The following is a 25,285-nucleotide window of genomic DNA, read 5'->3' as shown; positions in this document are numbered from 1 at the left end:
TATATGGGATATTATGGGAATTTGCATATATGGGCGCTATCGCGTCATACGCTTAAGGCGGAGCTTATGTGTCGCCTCCAATTTTTTTTTTTTTTCAAGAGGATTCGCCAGGAGCACGAAAGCCAACAGTCTCGAGAGGCGGCTCTGGTCGAGAGAGAGCATGCAGCTAAGAGCTGACGTCGCCCGCAGCCCGCCGCACACAAATGACGGAACAAGCGGAGTATCTGAACAATATGATCTTTTTCAACAAAGGTCGACATTTTGTTCTGTGCTTTTAGAAATACAGCACAGCATATAAGTAAAGGACTGAAAAAATTGGTAGGGTTTTAATATAGTTAAACCGAGTAGACGTGCGAAAGCAAGTGTTCATTCTTCGTCTCTTCTTTCTGGCACCTGTTGTTGTTAACCTCGTACAAAGGCGCATGCCCACACAGCAGTTTCGGTCAAGAATTGGGGTGCACAGAGAGTTTTTTGTGACGAATTTTTGCATGGACAAGAAGAAACGATCGCTGCGTGTGCACGCAACCGCGTTTCTCAATCTCTATCGTCCTCTTTCCACTCGGCTATAGCTGGCACGACGCGCCTCCGAACTTACCCGAGCTACCTCCCAATGGCTGCAGCTTGCGCGACGCTCCTCCGAACTAACCCTAGTTTGCCCGAGTAACTCCGATCAAACAATACAAGATTCTTGCTCAGGGTTGGTACGGCTGGAGTGGTGCTTTCGCCCTCAATTTTTGGGCCGTACTAATACTTATGACGAACGTAAGGAAACGAGTGAAAGGCCATCGCTTAGCGAACTAAATAATACGTCGTCATGGTTCTAACTGCCCTTCTCTATTTCTCGAAACTAGCGGCTGGAAAACGACTTCTAAGAACTTTAAAAAGTGTTTCAAGTGTTCCTAAGAACTTTCAAAGGTTGAGAACTTTCGAAAGTCGTTAACTTAGGAGTACAGTAGCGAATAAAGCCAGCCGTCGAGGTCGCGCTTTGGTTATGGTGCACGGCTGCTGACCCGAGAGAGGCGGGTTCGATCCGGGCCACGGCGGTGGCATTTCGATGGAGGCAAAATGCTATAGAGCTGGGTACTGTGCGAAGGCAGTGCACGTTAAAGAAACCCAGGCGGTCAAAATTATCTGGAGTCCTCCACTACGGCGCCCCTCATAGACTGAGTAAATTTTGGAAGTTAAAGGGGCACTGAGCAGAAATTGAAGTGAGCTTGTATCAATAGAATACCAACTCGTAACCGCAAAAAGATCACTCTTACTGAAAACAAAGCTCTTGTAAGGTAGGAAAGAGCCATAACTAAAACAGAGGTATCGACCCCACAGGCCAATCTCGCAAGAACAAACGCGTTGACGGAGCAACGGAAACACCTACGCGTCTCTGATGCTGACAAACATGCATGCGGGTTGCATGTTTGGATATACTTGAACCTCTTTATAACGAAGTTGAAGGAGCCCGGCGATCACTTAGTTACAGCCTAACTTCGTTATAGCCCGTGTTGTCCGAGCTTCCAAAGGAAATCGTCATTGCTTCGTTATATCCATTGTTTCGTTATAAACCGTTTCGTTATAACGAGAAACCGGTAGTGCCCTTTAATCATACGAGGAAGATGGAGAAAAGACACCCTCAATGTTGGAAGCCGAAGAAATCCTACACTTGGCGGCGCAACATGCTGCCAGCTGAGTTTCGGTACGTTCTGGTGCTTTGCGGCTATGCGCTCTGCGTGCCCGCGTGGTTTCGTTTTTGACGCACCTCGATTTACAAGTGCGGAGTAGCAGAGGAACTACAAGTGCCCCTTTTAAGTTAACCAACCAACCCTCTTAAGTGTTCCTCAGACGAAGTTCATGCCACGGCACGCACCTGCCACGAGGAACACACCTGTGTCTAGCTGATGATGCAGGAACCTCCACGTTAGCAAACGCACCGCTCGGCGTGTTAGTTTCGTCAGTGTATTATGACGCTGGGCTGCATAACCAGCGCTACGAGGACTATCCTTACAAAATTTAAATATGTCCGTACGTACCAGCCTCTACCCAACAGTCCTGACGGTGGCCCGACTGTGGAAATTTCCTCACCAATAGCTTGGCTTGCTGCAGACGCTGCCGACTTCTCGGCGCTCGGACTATCCGACAAGACCCGCCGCATCAGCCCTCAATCATCGCACGCTGTGTGGGGCTGAGCTCACTGAAGAGCAGTGCGCAGTTCTTTTCTTTGCCAGAACTTTTCTTTCCGAGAACTGTGTTGTCGGGATCGGGAACGGGATGTATCGTAACGCTGGTTCAAACGTAAACGAAGCGGCGGTAGCGACAACTGATAGAGGCATTCAACGTCCGGCCGTCGGCAGTGTTCCTTTCGGCTGCCTCTGGGTCGCACCGCTCAGTGCCAGCGATCACGGAGTCCAGGTTGACGTCAGTTTACGTAACTTTTCGGGTATTTCGCCATCAGAGAGTCCCTAGTTTGATTCCATGCGGCAGAAAAACTGTCTTCAACTTCGAATGCAAGCCTCTTAGCAATAAATGCTCTCGGACAAGCGACAACAAAACAATACCACTAGAAGTGCCGAACTATTGGTCTTTGCTTTGCTAGAGGCCTTTCTTTCTACCCTGCTACAGTCGCATACAACTCAAGAACGAAATGGCGCTTTCCCCCGTCAATGGGCCTACTTCCAGCCAGTGGTGCCGGCCGATTCTCATGAACCTGCTACGTGACAATGCAGAGGGGGGGTACTGTTCCCGACCACGGAGGGAGGGTGCTATGCCCTTTTATCAGCCATTCCCTGCATTGTAACGCTAGCAGGCTCGCGAGAATCAGCCGATGCCATTGGCTGGAAGGGGGGTCTTCTGACAGGGAAAAGCCGCTTCGTTCTTGAGTTGTAGCCGACTATAGCGTGTTTGAAAGAAAGGCCTCTATCAATCCACACGCCATACTCACGTGCATACGTCCGTCCACGTTGTTTTCGCAGTTGTTTTCTTCACGAGACTCATAACACGCAACGTTTTGCGAGGCCCTCTTTGTTTCAAAGGCTGGCTGAGTGCCGACGCTGGATTAGCGCCAAGGAGGGGTCAAAAGTTGACCTCTTCTTTGTCTGTTTCTAGTTAAATAGGAGTCCCGCCTGGGTCGTGAGAGAGGTAAAACACTTATACAGAGAGCGCAAGTCCAAGGCAGTAGACGATGGCTATCACTGGGACGGCGTAGCGCCCGAGAGGACCCAGTTCAAAAACGTGGGCACCACGGCGCGCACGGCGGTCGAGGAGGCTGACGAATCCGTCAGCCACTCCTCAAAAGTATACAGACGAAGGGGAGGGATGAGAAGAGAGAAAAGAGTTGAGGCCAGCTGAGAAATTCGCGGGCAGTGCCAAAGGATGTGAAGTGTGCGTCCGGGAAGCCGCCGTAGTATAGCCGGCGGCCAGGCGTACGCTAAAAGTCCTCGGCCAGAAAAAAAAAAAAAAAACCGAGAGTTACGCACAGGCCGTCATAGCATTCAGTGACGCAGAATAATGCACCTTTTTTTTTCGCTGATTGTAATTTCTTGAACATGTTTTCTGATTTTTCTGGGTGTAACTTTTTTGGCCGCGTGTTCTATGCATTTTTCATGACGACATCCTTAGTTTATGAATTATCCCGTAATAGGTCATTAAGGGCTCCCTCATTGATGATGATGATCATCATAGTGACAAAAACAGCGCTCAGGAGTTGACTTCACGCTCTGTGAGCCGCGCGTTATTGAACGTCTTCTCTCACCCAGACTGAGGTGCAAGTTGGGAAAGCTCTGCAAGAAGAACAGCAGGATGACGCATCCCAGCACGATGCCAGTCTTCAGCAGCAGGCTCCGGTTGCGTATTTTGTACTGGAACGAAAAGCCGAGACGTTATTTCCCAACTGTTTTAACGCACGGGCGGCATAACCGCTTCCCAGCAAGCTGCTCGATAATCGAACAGACCAAGACACAAGGGCAAGCGCTCGGTTCCTAAAGCAGCGTTCTCCCATATGCAGGCCAGAAGGCGGCCTGCCACCGCTAGCAACCCTTTGTATCGAGGTCGTAAGCGGGCTTGGAAGAAGCATTCTCGTGACGCAACCGCGAAACGTCCAGTGGCGGAGGCATCGTACATTCTCAGCAAACTAGGCGTTCAGCAAAAGGCAGTTAAAACGAAGAAGTGTTTACTTTAGATACTTACGGTTTTAAAGTGAACTCTACTGCTCCCAACGCAACTACGTCTACAACCTCACCAAGCTATTCCCGTTGCACTTTCTGCAATGGACTGATCACTCGTAGAGATTTTGCTATTCGCAGCTCTCCGGCTGCACCGACAAGTTCCATTTGTACTTTAACTATACACATAGGTAAATCACGACGCAGCAGCAGCGACAAAATGCAAAACGAATTCACGTTCACAGCAGTGGATCCACTATTACGTGCGGCCGCTATGCGTTCAAACGTGAGACACTAGAAATGCCTTCGTGCGTCGGTATAGCAGCCCCAGAGAATTCGTTGACCTGAGCGTCGGAATGCGTTTTTTTTTTGCTCGCCAGCCACGACAATGACGAGAAGTAACAAAAGCCACGACAACAACGGAGCAGTTACAACATCAAAAACAACAACAACGAGGAAAACAACCAGTAAGGATGCACGCTGTCGGTGTGTCGCACTAAATCCGTGCAGCGCTGCGGAAGCCCGAAAAGGCTTCTTCGAATAAAAGGGTGAATTCACAAACCTGCTCATATGTGAAAAGAAAACAAACAAAAGTTTTGTTATTGGTGTGTGCACGGGCGCTGACCCACCTCGATAATCAACCATGATATGACAACCCCGTCGCGGAACCACTCGCGATATTTTCCGATACGCGATTACTTTCGCACATATCTGGCTGCCACTTGGGTGCCGCTAGTTCCAGCCTCCGTAATACTGCACGGTACTGTGGATGTGCAGAGAGTAGCGGCGGCGCCGTAGAGGAAGGGGCGCATGCGCTTGTTTGTGTTTGTGGCGGCCGTTGAACCCAAACTGCGGCAACGCTGCAGCGCCGTTTCGTGCTCCGTCCGCGCGACCGGCTCTGTTTGCGCGGCGTTTGTTGTTCGAAGCTGGCGTCTTTCGGCTGCCGCCGCTTCGTTACGCTACGCGAGCGGGCTCGACGGGGAAGATTGGGAAAGCATAGCCGCGTATTCTTCGTACCCCCTCCGTGCGCAGAGACTGCACGGAGGGGGAACACCCAGTGGGCCCTGGACGTCGTCAAGGTCACTCGGAAGGAGTTATAGAGTCCCTACTCTTTCACTTCTTCTAATATCGAGTTGAGAGCCAACTCACAACTGTGCCACAACTTGGGTCTCCCGAGACCGCAGCATGAGTGTAAACAAAAAAGGCCGGCTAAGCCTTAAGCCTGTTTCACATACAAGCGAAAATGCTAGCGAATTCTGCCGCCGCGGCGGAAAAACCTGTTTTGAGTCGTCGCTGCGATAAGCGGCGAGGTTGCTTGCATGTGAACCACGAACCATGCATGTGAACCTTGCTCAGTCGCTTGCATGTGAACCAGCCTTTAGTTTGAATTCAGCGAGAGCAGATGCCCAAACGTCACTGTGAGACGGCATTGCCGACCCGACAGGCGCTGCGCTCGGCACAACAGCAGAGACGCGATTTTAGCCTCACGCCATTCTAAAGAACGCGAAAAAGCACGCAAGTCCTGCGCGCATCTTGCGTTTAAATATTGCTCCCATTTCGAAGAGAACAGCGGTAAAATGGGTTCTAAGCAAGCAACGTAAGGACGAAGCCACAGGCGGCGAGTTCCAGCCGCCGGACCTGTCTGTAGAGCGACGGTCCTGTGAAGCCTTGAAGCCAAGCGCAATGCCGAGCCCAAAGTTCTTCAGCTGAGGGACAAAAATTTAAATATAACAGGTCTCGCTGTAATCGAATAAAATAATCTTTGAAATAGCGACCTTAGCAGACACAGGGAAAGATGGACGACATCTTTAATGAAGCACCAAGTCGGGTTTTGCTAGGACAGCTGCCTGACGTTCTTAGCCACATCCTCGTAGTATGCACCGAGAAGCTGGGGCGCTGGAGTGGGCTGTTTCCAGCGGTGATCTTTGACAGGATCTGGGCGAAGGTGGGTTCGGTCCCAGAATGAACGAGCGTTATTTGGGTGTCCCATGCAGTATTCGCAACGCGGGTGCATGGAGTGCGATTCGCTTTCCGGCTATTTGCGATAAAAAACTACCCCTGTGCTACACATGGCTTATGAGGCGCTCCGTAGTGAGTTGTACGTGCTGGAGTTAACTCCAATACTTCTCCGTTCGTCAGCGCGCGCTGCCAAATATCCGCACTAGGGCGGTCCGCGCACCGCACCTCTACCGAAATGCTGCCGCCGCGGCCGGTACCGAACCCTTGCGCAAGAGATCTGGGCGTGCCATAAGTTTTTGGGCTACAGCGGAACATTGTAAAGAGGCGATGACGTTCCTGTAAACGGACTCCTGAACTAAAAACACAAATGGCAACGGGTGTGGAGCAGCTTTTAACGCAGTTAGTCAAGAAGCGCTTCTTCGTCGCTGTTTTCTTTGCTAGCACCAAGAGTCAAAGTAAATCCAACAAAAAGACCTGGATCCTCCTTCATGTAAGATGCGAGGAGAGAACAAAAGGCCCGGAACCTGTTTCTTGGTGAACAACGGCACGCAGAAGAGCCAAGGGTGCTGGAAGCACCTTCGCCAGAGGAGCGCGCTGGACTAAACGGTCGAGCGATACAGGGAGGCGGAACAAAGTGTCCGCTGCAGCAGTCCACGTGTGACCACTTTGAATGTAAAAGGAAGTGGGATACTACAAGCAGCCTGGTGGATCTAACAAACTCCGGGAGGTTCAGCCGTCGCCGCGCATTCTTAGGTTGGAGTGTTATGTGCGCGTACCAGCGTCGTTTATTATCGGCCTCCTTTTCTATTTCTTTGTGTTTGCCTCCGTTTTCCCAATCCGAACAAAAGCAACAACTGTTCCCTTAATGCGCACCCGTTCCCCTCGTTTAAAAAAAACAAAAACAAAACAACAAACGCATCATACGTTTTTTTTTTTTTTGTCTACAGTAGGCTATCCCTTGGTAGCGTTAACACGTTTCGGCGGGCTAGTTGGTTAAGCATCTTGAACAAACAGCGCGAACGAATCCCTTGGTAATTTAAAGGAACTGTGACACCCAATTTTCAAACGAAAACTGTTCGCTGCACCTCATTCACAATGCTAAAAATAAACAAAAAATGGAGGGGAAACTTAAGGGTAAGACGCGAGAGAATTAACGGGTTAATGCCCATATATGCCGGATTGGTCATTTCCCTGCTTAACATCCATAGATCCCTGTGAGACCAGTATTGGTGCATTGGTGCAGCTGTTAAGCGATGCGGCACTGCCGTGTAATGACAAGTGCTGTCACCGGTGGGACTTTTGCGATTCAGGTTGCTCCTTCCGAGCAACCTCTCGCGATAATCATTAACTGATCTGCCACCTACCACGGTATAGGCAGTTCTCTCACAATGCGGTGAGCAGTATGTAATGAAGTCACAAAGTCACGTGACCTAGGTGACCCACCTGCCGCCTAGGTTACTTTTCTAGGGATTTTTCGGCGATTTTTCTCTCACGGCCAACGACGCCGACGACGACGCCGGCTTTTATGCGACACGAGGCTCTTAACGCTATCGCGTTAAAGTTAATCGAAATTTGAGCTCGCGTAGTGCGAAATATTCCTTATGCTGAATTTCTTTCCTTTGTGAACGGTTTGCTGGTTTGAAAACTCCTGCATTTCACGAAATTAGTAGCCCGTACCCACCCGCCAAAGTTTATCTGTAAACGTCACTTTCGCGACACCATCTGTTGTGCGCTGTACTGGTATGCTGGCACGCCCTGGATGGTGGGTGGTTGTAGAACCGCCTGGTTAAGCGAAATGACTTTTTTTTTTTATGCGAAGCATATTACTAGAGCTACACTACAGCCCGTCGAGCGCGGCGGTGGGGCTACCATTGACCGTTAGCGTGACCACGTGACACCACGTGACAACATGACGTCACAGCAGAGGAGAGATGGGCTGCCGGCTCGCGCGGTCGGCCGCGGCGGTGGAGGCTCCACATCAGAGGCGCTGCAGCTGACCACGTGACGCTACAGCAGCGGTATAAAGCTGAGCTTGCCGCGCTCTCCGGGCACAAAATATATCTGTGGCATCCGGTTTGCAGCCTTCGGGCTGCGGTCGTGTATCTTTATTTTTCAGCCAGCGTCCGTACCGGCGGACGCGGTTGTTGCGACGCGCGTCTTTACTCTGTCTTTTACTCTGTCCTCTTATCTTTCAACTCTCTGCTATCTGCACGTGGCAGCGGTGGTGGCTCGGCTTGAGCGAGTTGGCAGGCCCGTGCAATTTCCTTTTCATCCTTCTCTCAGTCAGTCGCAACCTCCGGGCACTTACGAGGCGGCCAGGTGTTGGGATGCCGCCTAGAAGCAGGGCTGATTTGAACGAGAAGCGAAAGCTTCAGCGTGCCACAGAGACCGATGAAGAGCGGGATGAACGTCAACCAAGGAAAGCCATGTATTACCAAGCCTAGCCATCAATATGCTTCGCATCTGACTAGGCTTAACCTTAGCTAAGCCTCAGCCATTTTTTTTTTTCTTTACGCGCCTCGATCCTAGCATACGGGTTTAGTGAACCTCGGGGAAGCGAATATATGCCCACGTGGCTTGCCCTGACGTTCCCAGAGATGACTGGAAGCATTAGTCGCACGCTGTGCTATTAAGTCATATGTTTGCCTTATCCGTGTACAGTGATGACAGAAGTCGTTCTTCAAAAGACAAGCGACCAGGGTCCCGATTAAGTGATGCCGCATGTCCGGTGCCTGCCGCTTCGGAAGAGCGTGACGGGGGCGCTGCACTGTCGACCGCTAAGCCGCTGGCCCTTGAGACGGTGGCTCCATGGGCCCAGCCTTAAACTAACATCAGGGAAAGACCCACAGTAAATCTAGCGACCCGAAAGAAGCAGCGAAGACGGCCGGGTGCGACGGCCTCTGAGGCACGGCTGCTTCCCCTGTGAGAAGCCAATAAACTCTGCCGCTGAAGCAGTGACGCCAGGATGAATACGGCCAAGCCGCTATCGTCCTAGCATTTGCAGGCAGAGCACGTTGTCGAGACAAAAAACCAAACATTCACCGGAACCACGTGTGGTCCTCTATGTCGTCGATATCTATATATAGTCGGGGTGTAGTTTACAGGAACAGTATTGAGAGAAACCGTGGGTACACGTATACGGAAACTGTGGAAGGGCATTAAACATCAAGGGGATCATCCATGTGCAGGAAAACTGCTAAGAAGAAAAACCAAAAAATGAGCTTCTAGCTAATATTTTGTGTGTGCAGCGATGCATTGAATGCACACTAATAAGGTTTCCCCCTCCTTATACTGTACTTTGACCAGTGCATAGCGGCACATAATCTTCCCGAGGAAACGGAAAGAACTAAAATAAATAGATAAAACGCTACCTGATGACAGAACCCGAGTACTGAACGCCGCTGAGCGAATGCATCAATGATACAAGTTCCACAATCTAAATGTATCTATTGGCAGGAGGTACTGGGTTAACCTTAGCTGCTTGGACGTACACGCGTGATTATCTTCCCGCCGTTATTGTTCGGAGTTAGCCGGTAGCAACGTTTGTCGTAACAACAGCGCGGGGCCAGAAGCAAAAAGAAGAGAGACTTGCACCTGAGGAGATTCAAACTCTCGCGCTGTAAGACCCCAAGCCCGGCGCCTTCACTTACTGCCCAACGAAAGCGAACAAATCATCATCCCCCCCCCCCCCCCCCCCCCCCTAGCACTACCACCTCCCCTATCACAATCATCATCAGCAGCACTGGCTAACACCTCAGCAGGGCAGGACAAAAGCCTCTCCCACTTGTCGCCATTCGATATATCGAATGTTTCGGCGAAAGGGACTTCGATAAACGCGAATAAATGCTGTACTTTTTCATAAGGTATTCGAGAGGGCAGACTGTTCGATATAAGTAACTATTCGATACATCCGGATTGAATATATCCGGGCTGGTATGTATCACCTTCCAGGCCGACCCCTCTGTCTTTCTCGCCAATAAAAATCGCTCTCTCTCTCTCTTCCCTGCCAGTGATAGGTGAGGAATCGTTGCGTGAGCTCATCCATGCGCTGCTCACGGGATGGTCGCTCGCTGAGGTGCCGTCGAATGGAAACGGAGGAAAGAATTCGAGCTGTGCGGGCGACAAAAGCTAAATATCAGTATCATAAATTTAATTTTCCTGTTCCTGTTGCCGCGCTTTGGAACAAAAAATTCTGGATGGCATTTCTCCCGAGCTGACCTGCAGTGTCCACGACGTCTCTCGAGATCGACAAAGTTGTGGTTCAGGTCCCCTCCAAACCGTTGAAACTTTAATCGCAGGTGATCTCACTGGTAGGGAAGAAAGCGTGTCCAGCGGTGATGCGGCATATTCGAGGCTCGGACATCACTCTCGGTAAGCCTACATTTCAAGCCTCACGCGCTGAAAGGGATGAACGGCTGCGTTCCTTTCCGGACCGTTGAGGAGGAACACTAAGACAGTTGGCAACGCTCGGAACGCTTCCGCCGTTTAATCAGGCCAGAAATACCACGGCGAAGTGCCTCCACAACGTTATTTTGATGTGCTCAGAGGTCGGCTTAGGCAGCGGACATGCAGCGATCGTGAGCTCTGGACAGCATAAAAATGATAGCAAACATTCGCAATCTTGAGCCGTTGAAGAAAGTAAATATTTAAGAAGAAACTCCCGAAGCCTCACTGAAGCCACAAGGAGTGATCTGAGGGCCAGGTGACCACGTGATGTTGAATAAACTACAGGCGTAAGACATTAAAAGCCACAAGTAAATGCGCGTGTCGTTAAATACCTCACTAAATGCAATAGCAGTTCTGTGCCTCGCCACTCAAGAGTGCGTCGCGTCGGCTTTCCGCAGACCTGCACATTACATGGAGGGCAAATGTGACGTCCGCTGTGTGCCTCGCAGCTGTTTACTTACTGCCGCAATTGCCGAGCTTGAAAAGTTGTGCGACTGCAGAACGTGGCGCCACCTTTCGTGCTCCTTTTCATTTGCCCCCAATGGGCCTAACGCACAGAGCTGCTCGTCACTGCGTAACTATTACGCACTCGATTACCCTATTTTAGCGGCCACGTTTCATAGCGGCAGACACACCAGCGCTTTGAAATGTTAAGCGTTGGCGCGTAAATTTCGGGTGCCTCGACAGCAGGACCTCTCACAGCCACTGGTTTATAATTACTTCGGGGCCGAGAGTCCAGCGTAAACTGCTGGTGAAGCGTCAGACAAAGTATACAAAAAAAAATGGCTGGCGTCTGAAGTGGCTTGACCCTAGTTATACGAGCGAAAGCACTGTTAAGCATGGTCTCCGCAGTCTTAAATCAAATATCAAGGTCAAGGTCAAATGTCAAAGTCAGGTACATAGTAGTCATAGTCATATGATCACGCGGTCATACTACCATAGCTTGGGTCATACCACCACGCAGTTAAGTTCGGTTTGACCTTGTGAGGCACTGAAGGTCATTGTCGATGTGGCGTCCACTGTCTCAAATTAAATGCCAAGGCCAAAGGTCATGGCCAAATATCAAGGTCGGGTACCCAATGGTCATTTCAGGTACCCGGCCAGGTTACCCGGCCGCGTTTCGATGGAGGCGAAGCGCAAAGGCACCCGTGTGCTGTGCGATGTTAGTGCACGTTAAACATCTCCAGGTGGCCGAAATTATTCCGGCACCCTCTACTACGACACCTTTTTCACTCTTTCTACTTTCACTCCCCCCCTCCCCCCCCCCTCTCTTTTCTTCCCTGATGCCACGGTTGGGGCGTCCACCGAGATGTGAGACAATTACTGCGCCATTTCCTTCGCCCCCCCCCCCCCCAAAAAAAAAAAAAAGAAACAATTTCGCCTTCGCCTACTCACAGAGCTGTTGAGGCGTCCAGTGACCAAGAGAGCCAGTTACGCTTGTTACTCACAGCCTTTACATATATGCAGACATATGCTGCTAAAACCCGGGCAGTGCGGCTTTAAGTGTTTTCGCATGAAAAAACACTGTCGGAGGGTACGAGACAGGTGCATGAACGAGGCCGCACTGCGTACTCTTCTAATTAGATTCAGGCGAAATGCAAATGCAAAGGCAAGAAAAGAAAACAAAACAAAAAAAGACGCGACAGTGGTGCACTGGGTATTTAAAGCAGGGGCAGCTGAAAGTGCCTGTTACAACCGGCGTCGTCGCTTCGGCGGACACGGTTGTTGCGATGCGCATCTTTTCTTTCAATTTTTCCTCTCACATCTTTCATCTCTCTTCTGTCTGCACGTGGCAGCGAGCGTGGCTCAGCTCGAGCCAGTCGGCAGGCCCGTGCAATTTCCTTTTCATCCTTCTTTCAGTCGCGACAACAACAGCGACAACAAACCTCTCACTTTCGATGATCCCACTTCGAACCGGTTCGCAGTGGCAACGTTATGCTTTATCTCCGTAATATGACAAGCCCGAAACACCCCCTTTTAGAGTCACATCACGAGAGTGCATTTTCGCCTTTCGCACCAGTCGTCTGCGGGCAACGTTTAATAACACCACATGATCGCCGCTTCGCGCTTTTTTTTTTTTTTTTTGAAGATTGCTGGGCTTGGCTCGCTGTCTGCCCAGAAGAAAAAAAGCTGCGCTTCAGAATTCAAGACATCCACAGAATACGCATTTACTTGCTATCAAGAAAACAGGAACGTCAGGGCTTCAACTAACCAAAAAACAACAAGGTCAGACGTTAAAACCCCAAAACAGAACAATTAAAAATCCCGACAAGGAAAAACGAGTGACTGGCGAAAGCTGTCACGTAGTTGTTTTCATGAACTTACATCCTGTTATGGGTCGCTGCACAACTGTTGCTTTGTTTTTGCTCGAGGTTCGTATGGTTGTTACCCGCGTAAGCTCTGATATTTGGTTTATTTCTCATTTACTGGCTGGGACTCGCTCTGCCCTGTTACCTTGCATGATATGTAGCAAATGGGCACATGTGTGCTTTGATATTGCTTTCATGTGCGTAAGCCACGACAATGTCCTTGAGTGATCTGCTTTCGTTCTTTTCGCTAAGTTAAGGCCGGCCCACAGGCAACCTGCCATGAAGTTTGTCGTGCGGATTGCAGCGCCGTAACACACAGCCTTGCGAGAGGAGCAACCTTTTTTCGGGCGGATCAGTTGTAGAGTCACTGGAAAATTTTGAAAGTTATTCCAGTGACCTTAACCAGTGGTGCTTCTCCATGCCACCCGCCGGCGCATATAGGCACGAGCTTTTCCGCTGTTTCGAGGCCACATGTGGCGTGCATCAGCCAAATGGCCTTAGTCGAGAGCAGCTATAGAGGCAAGGAATGTTGTGCGCCAAATGCGCCTCCAATCGTTCAGAATGTGGTCTCGCGTTTATTGCGACCCAAGCGGCTGACGGCAGCAGTTTTTAGGCGCGGTGCGGTACAACTGCACAGCGGCAAGGCAGTTTGCCTATATCAGTTTTTCGCCGACGAAGATGCTGTTGTTAGTTCTTGCTCTTTTATTTCCCTTGTTTCGCTGCTTTATTCTTCCCTAAATCCTTAACTGAGTGCAACGGTTAGGGATCGAGAAACTGTTTCTCGCGCCATATGTTCCGAAAGTGATATAAATTCGCCATGGCTGTCCTTTTAATATAAAGCTCGAAGCCCACGCTCGTTCGTTTGTGCGTCCGTCTTTCTCCCTCCGTCGTTCGCGCGGTTTGACCTCAGAATGACTGAATCTTACCTCAGTTTGACCTCAGCGTCACTGTGGTGGAAGCAGTGCCATTGAGAACGCTCGAGTATGCCAACAGCCGCCTATATAGACATTATTGATGTATCATGTCATTTCATTTCATTTATTTTCCTTAAAGGCCCGGTGAGGTGCATTACAGAAGAGATGGGTACAATATTCGTTGGCGGCAAGTGTTAACACGATGACAAATCAGCCGAAGGACTGCGATTTGCCAATAACGCCATTAATTTATGTTTTTGTTTTTGTACTCTCACCATATTAAGCATGAAATGGTTACGGCCGAGTAAAACAAGCTTCGTTCACGCCCTCGCAGCTTTCGCCCCGGACGCGGTCTGCCTCCGTCATGGAAGAAGGAAAGCTCAGGAGAGGCCCTCGCTATCCCAGCTGCACGCCAAAAAGCGTGCCGGAGTCACGTGCTTTGGCAGCGACTACTGGAAGACTTCGACCGACCAATGGTAACGCTCGGCGCAGCGGCGTCGTCTGTTGCATTGTCTGTTGCGCATGCGCAAGCGCGTTAAGACGGCGGCCAAGGAAGGGGGGGGGGGGGGGGGGGGGGGGAAGCTGGGGGATCCTTTACGTTCAGCTTTAGAAAATCATGACTAACCACTTCTCGTGAATTCTTTCCTTCCTCTGTGGTCACCGGTTTATAATGCCATCTGCTGGATAAATCTACAGAATCACTTCTCTTGAAGCAGATTACGTAAAATCGGTTGGCTATGACAACTGCAGGAACGCCACCCAGTGCGACCGGTGTCATGAGTCCATCAGTGCCAGTCCAACAGAAGTTAACGCTGCTGGCCGGGCCTGTGGTAGGCGGAAGAAAATCCTCGAACTCGACAGAAAGACTACATCGATGGCGACTGCACGGAATACGCAAGCACAGTGGATTGCGCGGGGAACAGTGAAGGGTATGGGATTTGTACGTAACAGGGACGACGCGCTTCCAGAAGTGCTATGCTTAATTTTATTTCAGTAAATTACAAGGTGCACTAAGGTAATCGCTAACGAATTAGACCAACCTCGGACTTTAATCAACCACAGAAAGGGCCGGGCTGGCTTTCAGAAAGGCTCCTCGGCAATGAATCATATTCGCAGCATCACGTGCTAGAGATATAACCAGCCTCTATATATGGCTTTCATAGATTACGAGATGGCATTTGACACAGTCGAAACCAATCAGCCATGCAGGCATTGCGTAACCAGGGTGTAGAAGAGGTATATGTAAAGGTTGTGGAAAATATATATAGCGCTTGCACAACGAACATAGTTCTTCACAGAGAAAGTGATAACATACCAATCGGGAAAGGTGTCAGAAAAGGAGAAACGATCTCTCGAGTACAACTTATTGCGTGTTAACAGAAGGTACACAGATAATTGGACAAGAAAGAGTTAAAGCTAAAATCTCATTGAGAATACCTGAACAATCTCCGATTTGCTAAGGACGTTGCCTTGATGGGTAACTCAGGGTCCGAACTGCAGAGTACGATCAATGATTTAGACAAGCAGAGCAGATGACGAAATGTGTGTTCAGCAGTCTGGGAGCGATACAACGGTTCACGATAGGAAGCCAAGCATTGGAAGTAGTAAGGGAGTACATCTACTTGGGACAGGTAGTGACCGCAGATCCGGACCAGGAGAGGAAAATAACTAGGAGAGTATGAATCGAGTGGAGTGCATTTGGCAGGCACACTCTAGTGGCGAAAAGTAGTTTACCTTTATCCAACAAGAGGAAAGTACTTAGCGATATCTCGTCGGTACTAACCTATGGGACACAAACACGGAGGCTAAAGAAAAAGGACTTAACTTGAGGGCAGTGTCGCGAGCTATGGAAAGGAAAATAGTAGGTGTAACGTAGGAAGAGAGTAGAATAAATCAGCTAACAAATGCGAGTTAAAGATATATCCTAGTCGAAATCAAGAGGGAATTGGCATAGGTAGGGCATGTAATGCGAAGGCAAGATAACAGGCCATTTTGGGTAACGGAATAGATTACAAAACCAGAGGAACGTACGAGGGGTTGCAGAATTTCGGGTGGTTAGGTGAGATAAGGAAGTTTGCGGGGATAAGGTGGCTGTAGGAGAAGACAGGCTTAATTCCAGGGACACTGGAGACGCCTTTGTCTTGCAGTGGACATATAGTTGGCTGCTGCTGCTGCTACTGATGATGATGATGATGATGATGATGATGATTCCAATATAGAGGGCAGGGTGCAATTTTTTCAATCTTTTTTTTTCTACAAAGGAGCGAGACTGCAGATCACGTAAATCAGTCCCATGCGCCGACCGCCACGCCCGATAAGAGGAGCCCTGGCGACGGCGCTGACCGGAACAGTCACCGTTTCGGCATTGCTGGGGCTGTGCGCCCGGAAGGATGCTGCATGTGAATGCCGCGGGGAAGAAGAGGTAATGCCCGAGCACCAGACCATGCAGACAGACGCCTTGAATTATTAATGAGAAAACCCCTAGGCAGCCGAGTCGGATGGCGCTGCAGTGAACGGACAGAACAGAGGGCACGCATATACCGCTCCCGCGAACAGCATTATTTCGCGCAATGCCAGCCCTTTACCCTTTATGCGCACCTAGAAAACTGCCATTTCGCCTATAGCGCCACCAAAAGCAAGGCAGTGTTCTCCTGTAGCCGACCTTGCCGTATGATTGGTTCATGTGACTTGGCTTGGCATAACTGCACGTCGCGCTATATCCAGGTGCCCACGAAAGTTTTCTGGACCGAAAAATGACACATAAACCTTAATTTCTTGGCAATCTGCGTGTGCAGCTACAAACTGGAGGGTGCCTTTTTCATTTTCATAACCCTCACAATGTACAGCTCAATGCTTGGCCGCGCCACTAGGCAGCGGAGAAATTAAATCTTCTTGATTACAGCTTTCGGAAAACTTTAGCTGGGACCTGTACAAGACAAGACGATGGTGCTAGGTTGGACGCCGTGAGGAAAGGTGAGGAACACCAGTAGCGCGGTAGAAAACGTCCACGAAATAAAGCTCTACGAAAGATTATAACGAAATTTCCGGAAAAACAACGAAAGAGAGACACAAAGTGAGCACGAAGTGAGTCATAACGGAAATTCGTACAGAATAAGCGCCTGCTGCAAGCACGCCCAGCGAGTGACGGCCGACAAGGAAGATAAAGGAAATATAGAGAAAGAAAATACCACCTATATCAGCTCAAAGGGAAATGGACCTCGCAGTCCCATTAGCGGAAATATGTATCATCTTCACAAAACGTCAGGCGGTTGTCAGACAACGCTAAGCCGGATGTTCGCGTGCAGACGCAACGAAAGGTGAGCGGAAAGAAGACAGCCAGTCGCGAGCGTCACAATTTCTCTTTAGGAGTTCGTATGCAGGCGGAGTCAACCAGTAATCAGCAAAGAGAGTCGAAAAACAAAATAATTTTTTTTGTCGTTACAACAGATTTCCTGTAACGTTTCTGCCCATGAACTTGTAGTAACAACAAAAATTTTTGCAGTAACAACATAATTTAGTGCAGTGACCACAGAAAAGTGCTTCTGAAAAAACTACAGTACTACAAACAGAGATAAAACAAAGGCCAGTTGTTTCTGCACCTTGGTTTACTTCGTGCTACATAGTACACATATCATAATTTTCTGTAGTATTGACAGAAAAATCTGTCGTTACGACAAGACGGCAAAAGATTCTGTCGCGTTTTTGACACTTTTCTGTCATATATATATATATATATATATATATATATATATATATATATATATATATATATATATATAAGATAAAGTAACCAGAAATTGAAAAACATAACAAGATTGACCAGCCTTCGAAAAAGGCTGGTCCTCCAGCCGAAACGTCGTGAATTAAATCTTGTTATGTTTTTCAATTTCTGGTTATTTTATCTTATATTAATCAATCAACTACCAAGAAATAATTTGTTACGAAGAAGACGAAGCTGGCAGTGGCGCGGGACGGAGCGCTCGCGCTAGGCCAGCGGCCATTAAATCATCTCTTGTTCATGGTTCATCACGCCTCATTCTTCGGCTGGCCGCCACGCAACATTTGGTGTGAGGTGCCGGGGTAATCAGTCGGCATCCTGGTCCTGGAGCTTCGGCGTACTGTGTCAGCCGTGGTCGTCAGCCGTGAGTCCTTGGCCTGCGTCGACCGGCTTGCCCCAGCCTCTCCGACCTGAACAGACCTCGCCGTTGCTCCCCCGCCCCGTCCCTGACCACCCGCCCTGACCACCCGACACGACGAACTGGAAGCGACCCTTGACCGACGCGACCTGCCGACCCCGACCCAAGACGCTGCACAAATAGAAGACACCATTCCCCTACCCCGGCCGTTCGGCGCGTCTTAGGGCCATGGCGGTCGGCTCCTGGCGACCTGCGGCCGGGAAGCTTCATGGACCGGGACTCATTCTTCGATCCTCTCATTCACCGTGGCGGCCAGCACTTCATCACCTTGCCACTTCTTTCTACCCTACAAGCCCATCGCCGTTTCGCCCATGCCTTCATCGACGTCTTGTTCTGTTTACGATCGGGACGATCGCTCGGTGGCCCCGGGTAATGTTACGAAGAAGACGAAGCTGGCAGTGGCGCGGGACGGAGCGCTCGCGCTAGGCCAGCGGCCATTAAATCATCTCTTGTTCATGGTACATCACGCCTCATTATTCGGCTGGCCGCCACGCAACAATATATATAACACGGTTCGGGATCGGTCGTCAGAAAATGAAGCTAGCAAACCAAACCACGCACTGCTGGCACCGATCCTGGAATGTAACCGTGAACCATTTTAAGATGACCATGTACAGAGCGTTGGCCAAAAGCCTTCAGACCACAGCGTTGGCTCCTCAGCCGTACGTCGGCAACGAAGGCATATGCCAGAATGTATACGTATTTTTCTCTTTTCTCGTCTGCACGTTTTCAACTTCTAAGTACTCGACTACACAACTCAGCAGCGAACACTGTGGCCCGAAGACCTTTGATTATTGCTATACTTTCATCAAATCGGGAAAGGAAATACATGTGTTGCACCTGGGAAGTGAACTATTCGCTGCATGCCTACAAGGTTACGCGTCACCGCTCTCCACGCTCGGTCCCACAACCGCCTAGTGAAAAGAGAAGCTCGCCGCCGCCTCCGGAGGGCGTTTGGTCAAATAAATCTGCGGTTAATTCCAATCGCAGATGGAGAACTGTTCACCCGCTCCGCGACGGAGTCTCAATCCGGCAGAGAGCTCTCAGCTGCCCCAAATCTGTGTTAGGAACTTCTGAGCAAGCCGGTTCGCTCACGCGCCGCTGACGGAGAAAAGTACCCAGCGTTCCTTGCGATACCCCGCATGCGTCGTCTGCTATGGAATGGCAGACTTTTGCTTGAGTCAACCCAGTTCGGTGGAACAATCCGGACTGCTCCACGCAGCCAACTTGGCTCGGCGACTGCTCTCAAACTGCCATTTGAACAAGCGATCCCCAATGCCGATCCGCCATTGGAATAGCCTTGCTCGGAATAGAGCAGAACATGCGAATGAAATTAGCATAGCTAGATATCTAGCTATGCTCCATCCCTCATTTGCTTGCTTGCTTGCTTGCTTTCTTGCTCCCTCCCTCCCTCCCTCCCTCCCTCCTTCACTCACTCACTCACTCACTCACTCACTCACTCACTCACTCACTCACTCACTCACTCACTCACTCACTCACTCACTCACTCACTCACTCACTCACTCACTCACCCACCCACCCACCCACCCACCCACTCACTCACTCACTCACTCACTCACTCACTCACTCACTCACTCACTCACTCACTCACTCATCACTCACTCACTCACTCACTCACTCACCACTCATCACTCACCACTCATCACTCATCACTCATCACTCACTCACTCACTCACTCACTCATCACTCACTCACTCACTCACTCACTCATCACTCATCACTCACTCACTCACTCACTCACTCACTCACTCACTCACTCACTCACTCACTCACTCACTCATCACTCACTCATCACTCACTCATCACTCACTCACTCACTCACTCACTCACTCACTCACTCACTCACTCACTCACTCACTCACTCACTCACTCATCACTCACTCACTCACTCACTCACTCACTCACTCACTCATCACTCACTCACTCACTCACTCACTCACTCACTCACTCACTCACTCACTCACTCACTCACTCACTCACTCACTCACTCACTCACTCACTCGTCCACTGCTTTTGAGAAAGAGTTTTCAGCCAAGAGTTCTTTAATGCTGCCTTATATGTTCGGAGCAGAGAATGTCACCGGTGCTGCGCGCTGTGCAGCGATACGGGCGGCAGTGAAGACAACGACATGTGCGGACGAGAACAACGGGTTCCAGCGCGCACAACGTACCACTCATACCGAGGCTCTGATTTCTGACAACGAGCAGCTGCTCACGTAGTTCTGGCCTTTCCAAGATTAGTTCCATTCGCGGCTGCTGGATGGATTGTAATTTCTGAACTGGATGCGACAGCTGAGATCAGGCGCTGCACAACTCGGAACGATCTACCGCAGCTGCGGTGACAGTGTGCGAAATATAGGGGAAATTCTTTGAGGCTGCCTTCATCCGCGGCAAAATCAAGCTTCGGAAGGGTGGAGATTGACATGCAATTCCGCAGAAAATGTTCCACTGCGCCAGGAGACGGATCTCATTTTTACAAAGGTGATGTTGGGCAACCAAACAACAAATAGCGGTAACAGTTTGGCGCCAGCAGCCTCCCCGAAGTGTTCTAGCGAAAGAGCATCCGCCTCTTACGGCAGGGATACTAGCTTCAAACCGGATTCGGACAAGTTTTCGAACTAACTTCAGCGCTCCCCGAACCGTGACTTGCAGCTCCGACTTCCGCCCTGCCAACCGTGACGTCAAGCAACGTTGCTGCGCCGCCTGTTGCTCGTCGTTGCGTTCACAAACCAATGCTCCTTCCTCATAAATATGGCTCACAGCCCTGCCTGCGTTAGCTGTAGGTGTGACAAGACGATTAAACGGCTTCTCTGCGCATGCATTGCATTTGGTGCCGAGAAGCAATCGCTATGCCGCGAACTGGACCACCTTGATGCTCGCCCGCTGACGAATCCGCTTCTATACCTGCCAGTGCGACATCGCAGTGGGCTTTCTGCGACAAAAAATTAACCGGATTACCCGCGACGTATCGGTCGATGCCGTCGGTCGGACGGCCTCCTCTGAAGGGCATTTGCCCCTGCGTCCTTGAGCTGTATCCGACCATATATAGCGCACTTGAGAATGCGCCTTGCGTATTGACGCGACGCAGCGGTGTCTCAGAGTTTTCTACAGACACGCACTTCCCCGATCCGCTCGGCAGACTCCATAAATATATCCAACAAAGAATGCGGCTTACATTTTCTCTTTTGCGCTTCTACCTCCCACTCAGGCAGTTATAGTTCATAGGATGAGAAAGGGAGGCGCAAACAGGGACTTCAGTACGTCGCTGGCCTTACAGCGCACAGTGTCAGTGTAAGAAAGAGCGGCGATCAAATGTTTCTCACACAGTCTATGAAACAGTTTTGGTACATCGAACAGAGTATCAACAAAGCCTTGCCTTCTTGTCAAGCTGCGGTCGCCAGCCTGCATGGCAGGCTGTAAATTGTTCCGTACTTTTGTCCAAACAAAAATTATCCATTCATAAAATTTCTGCGACTCGTTGCGAGACAGCCTTACAGCCTAGAAATTTTATGAATAGACTTCTTTTTTGACAAATGAAGTCCGAAATAGGACGTCGCAAGCGCTGAATGCTCCGAACATAGTCCAAGTGACTTGCCACTTGACAGAGGTAGGTGCCCTGGCCTTCCTCATCGAATAAAGGCGACAGGACAAGGGTTCCATGCACCGCGGTTCGCGCCCAGATTGCGCAACGATGTGACGAAGGAATGAAAGCGGCTGAGAAATCTCGAGTACAGACGAAATCACGAGAGCCCGGTCGTGTCAAGGCGCGGAGACATCCAAGAAGCAGTTGTCTCTCTCTCCCCCACCCCTGCTCGTTCCGCTCGCTTCCTGAAAGCTCGCCGCTTTTCTCTTCTCTTCGCTCACTCTCTCCGCCTCCTCCGCATCGGATGTGGCTGTTGCGTCGCGCACTGCCTCCCCCTGTTGGCGACGCTGGATATCGTCACGCGACGAGCCTCGTCGGTTCCCGGACGGAGGTTATACCTGCAGAGCTCTCTCGTCCCGACAAAGCCGCCGCCGTTCTATTCTCTCTCGACTCCGCGATTTCCTCGGCTGCAGCTGTGATGGAATTGCGGGGCCCTGCCTAGAATAACCGCGCGCTCCTTCGCGCTGGGCACGGCGCTGGCGCGATCATTCAGATGGGGACATCCGTCGAGCGTGGTCGCAATGCCCTCCGTCCCCTTAGCAACAGATCGTCCGATACCATTCACAGCGCACCTGAGCGCGAAGGAGACGAACGAAGAGGACGATACGTCCCTGTGTCCCGCGCGGCTCGGAAATTCCTCGGGGCGTGTTTGAACTCGATTTCCGCCGCGCTACTCAAACGATATGAGACGCGGTGAGGCTGCGCGCGCCCGCCGCGGCCACAGCGCCACGGCCTCCCGAAAATCCAGCATTTCGCCACAGAATGCTTGTATCCGCCAGCATAGCGGCTCTCGCTATGCTGGCGATTCTTGCTCGGCTCGACATCGTATTTATTTCTTCCCTTGGAAAAGGCTCCCTCATACTCTTTTAAGATCCTGACGTGTCGAGATCTGAAGTCTTAGCTCCTGTTTATTATGTATAACTGCACTTCAGAATAGATGAGCCTGTTCTACCACTTGTGCACAGCTCCGCAGCACGGAACTAGCGAGGCTGAGGGCACATGACGAACAGATATACGAGAATAGGAGCCGACGCGCAACGCCCTCTTGAAGTGACCGCATCATTACGCGGGCGCGCCTGAAGCTGCCCCAGGTTAGCCTGGAGCGAATCGATTTTGAACGAGAAGTAGCACCTTCGCTAACTTTTGGCTTATTTTTGTCACTCGAGTAAGCTTCACTCAAATCGAAGAGCTATAGAATATATAAATGTGAAAGAAGATTCCATGGGTAGGACTTGCTAGGGGTAAACGGCGTTAGCGCCCTCTCTATACTATGTCGCAACCAAAAACTTTCGCAGTCACCCAATGGTAGATCAGAAAACTTGTGGAACACTTCTTAAGTTCACCTTAAGAGTATGACGCGACAGCTTTGAAGGGTCCAATGGCCGCTTTGGGAAACCTGGCGTGCTCGGAGACACTGACACGCTTGTTGCTATCGCACGTTGCTTTATTACATTTCATCGTCCGTATTAATTGGTGACGCTAATTAGCGACCTCAATTAACTATGTGCTTCTGTAATGTAATTCAAAAGAGTTAACTGTTGGGCTAGTTGGTATTTTGACATCACGTTCATCTTATTTAGTGCAAAGGACAGAAAAAAAAGGCGAACAAGGACCCATGTTCGTCTTCTTTTTTTCGCCGTCCTGTCCTTTGCGCTAAATAAGATGAATGTGATGTAATCTAATTCGCCTACTGCGCGAAGTGAGGTGCTCGTTCAAGTCCTCCATTTATCCCACTGAATGAACATTCCTGAGTGGTCTACAGGCAGCGTGCTCGGGCGGCTCCCGACCCAAATGACAGCGGTTATAGATTCCCCTTGATAACCTGATTTCTTTTCAGCAGAGCAGCTTTTCTATACGCCACTAATCTCGACCAATCAGTATTTTCCAGTCACAACTACGCCGACGCCGGATTTTCGGCCGAACGAGACCCTAAACGCTATCGCGTTGAAAGGGGCTTATAGAATAGGATGACTTTATCGGTTAGGCCTGGGCATAGGGGATTAGAGTGAACCAGTGCGCAGGCGCAGGACAACAACCGGAGGGAGCGGCGCCTGCGCACTGGCGACCCGCTATTCCCCCTTATGCCCCCAATCGATCGGGTCACCCTGTTCTAAATGTCTCTAGTATGAGCCGACTGGACCTCGCAGTGATCCCACCTCAGCCTCTGAGGAGAAAGAGGAGGATGAATAGCAAGCACATGGGAGCTCCTTGTTTGCAAAGTAAATGTCACGAGGAAACTTACTCTCCCGTCGTTTTTGTTAAAGCGGCGCACGGAAACACAAACAATAAAAAAAAGCTTATGTGGAGGCGCTGACTCGTTCCTTCCCTGCCTTTTTGTTTTTGCTGCGTCCGTTACAAGCGAGAGTCACCAAATTTTCATCGAGGACGTCGTTCTTTTGGCGTTTACGGACGAAACGAAAAAGCGGTTGTAGTGGACATATTTCGGTGGCCCAACAGCTTTCGCTACAGTCATGCTTAACGGCAACTTCTATAGTGTCTGCAGCCCATCCGTTCAGGATTATTTCGCGATATACCACGTTATAACGAAACGGTTTATAACGAAATAATTAATATAACGAAGGAATGATGATTCCCCTTGGAAGCTCGGTCAACACGGGCTATAACGAAGTAATCGCCGGGCCCGCTCAGCTTCGATATAACAAAGTTCCACTCTATGTCAGAAGATTCAGGAAACTATGCTCAGCCGCACCCCTCCGCTGGCAGTGCGCACCACAGGACAAACAGGAAGGGAGAAAAGGAAAGCGCACGGGTTTGTCGACATTCATCGAACGGGCCGCGATCACAGAGTGGTGCGGATAGGACGAGGTGAAAGAATCGAGTCGAGAGAGATAACTGATGCGCGTCACAGCCGAACTTCAGACCGGAGACATCGGTCGTGAAATGTCTTATCCTTCTCAGTATCTTGGTGTAGCCACTTACCCTGCGCCAGTTTCACCGAAATTAGCAAAGCGTGGGTTGCGGGAAAACTAACGCACCAACTTCATACTCGCCTTTCTCTGCAAAGAAAATGTCACTATTATACAAACAACGAATGCCTTATGCGTATGTGTTAGCTTCTGCTAGTGTTCAGACGCTTACACCGCGAAACGACTCTGCCATCCCCCCGAAGGAGCGTGTGGTGTGTTGCGACACCACGGACCCGAGCGCGTGTCGGGCTGGGGCCCCACCGCGCCCCGGGCCGTGAGTGGATTTGACGCGCGCCCGTCAGAGAACTCCGCCGGGCTAGCTCGCCTGCGGAAGCCGCGAACTGCGACCGCGCTCTGTGACGATTCATTTTCCGATTCCTTCTTCTGCCTTTATGAAATTGGAAATCGCTGCTGGCAAAACCAGCTGCCGACATCGGTATCGAAGGCGAGTTTGAACAACGAAAAGAAAGCGAAAGAATGGATCGCGAAAAGAATAAATGTACGGCCCGTGGTCTCTTTCACAACCCGCTTATTGGCCCCCTCTCCTGAGCTTGCGCTGGATATCATTGCGAAAGCACCACTCCAGACGTACCAACCCCGAGCAAGAACGTTCCCATTTTGTCATGCCTTGTGCTCCCAACTGACCCGGGCTTACCCGAGCTGACCGAAGCTTACCCGAACTTACCCTAGTTAGTTACTCGGGTAAGATCGGGTAAGTTC

At 50.3% G+C, this 25,285-nt stretch overlaps 1 protein-coding gene across 1 annotated transcript in view; it reads right to left on the bottom strand.

Moving 5' to 3' along the window:
- The window catches only part of LOC149371979 (P protein-like), a 299,148-nt gene that overhangs the window by 75,357 nt on the left and 198,506 nt on the right, over positions 1–25,285 (bottom strand). The window contains exon 8 of the mRNA XM_089566332.1: positions 3,743–3,848. Within this exon, the coding sequence (XP_089422458.1) occupies positions 3,743–3,848 (106 nt within the window). The remainder of the gene's footprint in view (positions 1–3,742; positions 3,849–25,285) is intronic.

The sequence above is a fragment of the Amblyomma mixtum genome, chromosome 1, assembly GCF_055824585.1.
Source record: "Amblyomma mixtum isolate Tamu chromosome 1, ASM5582458v1, whole genome shotgun sequence".
NCBI classification, from domain to species: domain Eukaryota; kingdom Metazoa; phylum Arthropoda; class Arachnida; order Ixodida; family Ixodidae; genus Amblyomma; species Amblyomma mixtum.
The sequence above is the reverse complement of the archived record's forward strand: the minus strand, read 5'-3'. Positions and strand labels throughout refer to the sequence as shown.